General features: G+C 42.5%; 1 protein-coding gene across 1 annotated transcript in view; it reads right to left on the reverse strand.

The window, feature by feature from the left end:
* Positions 1 to 2,495: 2,495 nt before the first annotated feature.
* FAXC (failed axon connections homolog, metaxin like GST domain containing) overlaps positions 2,496 to 4,657 on the reverse strand; it is a 21,602-nt gene continuing 19,440 nt past the window's right edge. The window contains exons 4-5 of the mRNA XM_035888789.1: positions 4,346 to 4,462; positions 2,496 to 2,779 (exon numbers count right to left, since the gene is read on the reverse strand). Of these exons, the coding sequence (XP_035744682.1) occupies positions 2,496 to 2,779; positions 4,346 to 4,462 (401 nt within the window). The remainder of the gene's footprint in view (positions 2,780 to 4,345; positions 4,463 to 4,657) is intronic.

Genomic DNA, 4,657 nt, shown 5'->3' on the forward strand with positions numbered 1-4,657 from the left:
GCGCAGGTACCCACACGCACTGCATTGGCGTCTCCCACCTCCGCGCCCAGCCACGCAAAATCCAAACCTGGCTCCGCACACACACGGGAGGGTAAAATGACATCATTGACTTCTGGCTAGCCCACATTTCAGAATGTCGCAGGGGCTGCTGTCACGGGCAGATCTGTCAGTCCACTGGAATTATAAAGGTGACAGCGTCTGCTGAACTCGGGCTGGTCTTTTAATAACTGCAACTCACGGCTGGGACTCACCTGCTGTCAGCAGGAGGCTCCGTACCTGCAAGCACACCCTCCTAACGCTGAAAAGGTGGAGAAAGCACAGCCTTCAAACACACATGGGTAAATGAATGAGAACATCTCCATCAGAATTTCCAACACTAAAAACATTTTTAAAGAGGAGCTTTTTGACATGGATGCCTTTTATCCAGAATACCAATACCTACAACTTTGCAGGTAGCATCTGCCTTGACTTGGGTATAAAGTTTCCCAGGCATTTCAGGCCATCACCTCTGTGCTTTCTCATGCCCTATTCCTGTGCTTAGTTTCCTGAGAAGGGTCCCAAGTAACTGAATGGTATCTTCCTCCTTCTCGGTTTTGGTTCACTTTGCAAATGATGTTGCTGTGAGCAAGTAGAGACCATCAACTGGAACATGGCTCCAAGGACATGCTCAGGGAACTGAGGAAACGTGTGCAAATTCACACCCATCTCAGCTCACACCAAACTTGTCAGCTCTCGCTGCGGTGGCTCCCATGCATGAAGAGACCTGGGAACTCACTGCAGACATGTGTGTCCCCTGCTTTCAGAGCCACGGCTAGCTTGGTGTTTCCCCAGAGCAAGTGCTTTCCTCTGCAGGAGACACTCCATGATGCAAGGAAGAGAGGTATTCTTTGAAAGCTGGAGTTATTTCAAGCTCCAGACTATTAGGACTACCAACAGGTATCATCCTAAAGCAGCTGTCTGGCCTGTCTGCTCCCAGAACATATGGCACAACAAACGCATCATAAAAATTTTGCTGAGAGATCCTGATTCATCTAACTAACTCACTGAGAAAGTCATAATTAAAATATTTTTAAACAGGCCACCACCAAAGTCCACAGGCAAATACACGATTTTATATGCACATTTACAAATACCACAGCTGTCTGTATGTTCTATATGCTTTATCTCTACTTAAAACCAACTAGTCAAGCAACACTGATGTACATGCTCACCTTCAAACTGGTGAGTAAATCCAATGGATTCATTCTCACCTCTAACCTCCATTTAGGGAGATAGGAACACGAAGCATGTCAGCACCTGTGCAATCATTCCGGATTTGGGGTTCCCAGATTCACAGATGTGCTAGCGAAGGCACGTTAAAGTCACTCTTTCAGCAGCTGGAAATCCCCAGACGGTGGTGCTGATGCAGCTGTCCTATCTCCACTGCCTCCCGTGCACTGGCTTTCGGGATTGTGCACTGTAAGCCAGCACAGTGCCCAGCACCCACTGAAGCACCTTCCTAGGCAGCTCTGAAGCATTTGATTGCCTGGGCCAGCATCTTGCATTTACACAGCATCCCACACCTAGAAATACCACAAATCACTTCGCAAGCTTCATGGGTTTGACCTATCTGTTGGTAAAGAGCATAAAGCACCCCTACCAGACTTTTAGTTACATATCCCAACTCTTTAGCCCTGCCTAGCAACAGCAGACAACAGCCAGTGGCAGGAAGTAAAAACATAATAATAATATTATGAAAACACAGAAAAAATTTAGATGCCTGAGGCAGGCTTTAGCCAACACGCATTCCAGATGAGTGTTCAGGAGATTATACATTAAAACTGACATTTCCCTTCTGAATAAAAATAGTCTAGAGTAGTGATTTCCATCTTCTGCAAAGAACAAGAAACACTAAAAAGCTCCTTTTTGTAGGAATAGGTTTTCCTCCTGCCTTCCTTGACTGTCTAGTCACTCCTAGAACTAGCAGCAGTTCTTTCCTGCAGACACTGTAATAACATATGCACCCAGAGTATGGGTAGCTATCGAATAAAATCCCCCTGAAACTCTGCCAAATCAGTACAGCATCTATCATTTTCTTCCATGGGAGAAAGGTGTGCCAGTCATGCCTCTTCCATTTTTGTTCTCAACCCATTCCTGTAAAGATAAGATATCAACACAAACCAGCTCTGGCAAATGCTCTGCTTCCCAGAGGTCTGTCCCAGCTGGTTGTGGGATCTGGTTTTGAACACAAACAAAAATGTAGATTGACAGGTCCTGTTGCCCTCTGGACCTCCAAGTTTGCCTGTGTGATTTAAGTAACTGTTTACTTTGGTTCCACCTGAACAGTTACACAAAATGAAATAAGGTTGAAATAGTCCAGGTAGCATCTGACAGCTGAATCAAGCACAATGGTCTCTTCCAAAGTGGTATAAACCTCTTCCTGACCTGGAGGAGAAAATATATCAGACTGATCCCAAGAAACAGCTTGTCTGCAAAACAGGAGATGCTTGTGCGCATCACTTGCATTGTTCATGATCTCTGTAGTCATCCATGTCCACATCCGAATCAAAGAGGGAGTGTCCAGTGTAATCTGTGTCAGGGGTTTGAGAAATACTGTTCCCTTCCTCATCAAATGTTTCTGTCCTTGAATAAAAACTGAAGTCCTGCAAAGGGGAGTAAGTCTTGCTTGCTTCGCTGCTTTCCTCAGATTCATACAAGGTGTTATCATCATCATGGTGCCATTCTGGCCAAAATTTCCTCCTTATTCTTTCACAATACATAGCGAGGTTAATCAGTTCACCTGCAACACAGCACAACAGACTCCAGTAAATATACCCAGTCAATAATTCTCTAACTCACCTGCTGATGCAGAAACACGTTAGCACTCTTTGAAAACAAATTGTGCAGGTTCTTTCCAAAGAGGTTTCAGAATTCCAAGATCCCATCAATCCTCTTAGTGGCTCTGTTCGTAACTTTCATGCAACTTAAAACACGTGTTATTAACCTACATACAACATGAACAGTTACAGCGGAATGAACATAAACGCATGTATCAAAATAACGATCCCAAATTCAACCTCTACCGAAATAAATCAGGACTAGATACTAATACTCGAAGTTTTTCATAGTAAAATTCTTGCTTATTTTGCAGAAGCAGAATTTGATCCTATATATAACACAATACCCTTATTAAAAAACAGTTAATTTGGGTTTACCACCACCAGATGGCAGCATCGTCTGCAAGATAAATTCACGGTTTATAGTTTTTTATATGGTCCTGGCTCACCCCTAATGTTCCTACCCTTAGTACCTGATGCTTATACATACATGTATGTTTAGACTGTGCTTAGAGAAGAAATTACAAAAAACTTCAAAGAACAAAGAAATAATAGCATATTAAAGGGAATGTGTATGTGAAACCTGCACTCACAATAGCATGAGTAGGTGGATGGGTACAGAGAATCATCCACACTGCTTGGGTATTTTCTATCTATTACCATCTATTTATTTTTGTTAGAGACAAACTAGCTCAACAAATATAGTATTCCTTCTTGAAAGCCATGGACCCTTCAGAATTTTACACGGTTCCCCAGACATCAAGGGGAAAACAATATATATGTCCTCTGTCCTCATCTCTTGTATTTTTTTCCTCCAAGTTTGAATAATGAGCAAGTCTATTCCTCCTAACTGTTGCTTTAGTAGCTCTCTCTTGCACAGAGTAGATCTACAGGTCAGATTCATTCCTTTTATACCTATTTCACATCCTTTTCCTCCTTAGCTCTTCTCATTTTTCATACTGCGTGGTTTTATTCTGAAAAGGAATGCAAAGATACTTTCACATGCCTTTACCACCCCACAAGAAGAAAAAAAAAAATGCGGGGAGGAGAAGTGTACGTTGGTTTCCAATTCATGCAAAACCACAGTGACTCCAAAGTCAGTCTGGACTTTTTCCTTGCCCAGCATCTTCAATAACAGCAAAGGCTGCAATTTCAGGGGGACAATAGCACTTCCAGTTCTACCGCCAATGAGACTACTCTGTTCTGCAGAATTTGGCTCATGGCCATGCTTCTGTCTTCTCATACTTTACCCAGCATTCATTCCTTAGAGGCATTCAGTCTTTGCTATGTTAAACAGGGAAAAGATCAAGTACAGGAATAGAAACAATTACCCTGTAGAACATCAAAGAGAAAACAATTTTAAGAGAAAAACATTACAGTATACAAATGCTGTATCAAAGGCAAGAACAGCCTGCGATGCAGCTGAAGTGCTGCTGCAGTCTTCAAATGTCCTTACAAAGTGCTCCAAGTTTAAACATGGCAAATGCCACCACGAGTTTCTCCATCAGCGATCACTTAAGCTTTCTTACCTTTGATTAGTCTCTCTGGTCGAGTCCCTGGTAGCGTCCACATTGCCTGTGCCAGATGCCCAAAGACAGTGGCATCAACGGTGGAAACGTTTGGTCCCATAATGTACTTCTTGTCACCTGTAAATACAACAGCAAACATTTATCAACTGGATGTCAATTTGCCCCAGTTAAAAATAAATAAATAAATGAAAGTTTCCCTGGTTACATCTTTAGCTTTTTTTTTTTTTTTCAGCTAAATGATTTCCGTAAAAAGTTCACTGGTTCAAAGACAGGGATTCAATGTTGAATATAGTTCAAAACCTGTTGCTAGGG

Source organism: Egretta garzetta, unplaced genomic scaffold (assembly GCF_000687185.1).
Source record: "Egretta garzetta isolate BGI_Z169 unplaced genomic scaffold, ASM68718v1 scaffold231, whole genome shotgun sequence".
Lineage (NCBI taxonomy): Eukaryota > Metazoa > Chordata > Aves > Pelecaniformes > Ardeidae > Egretta > Egretta garzetta.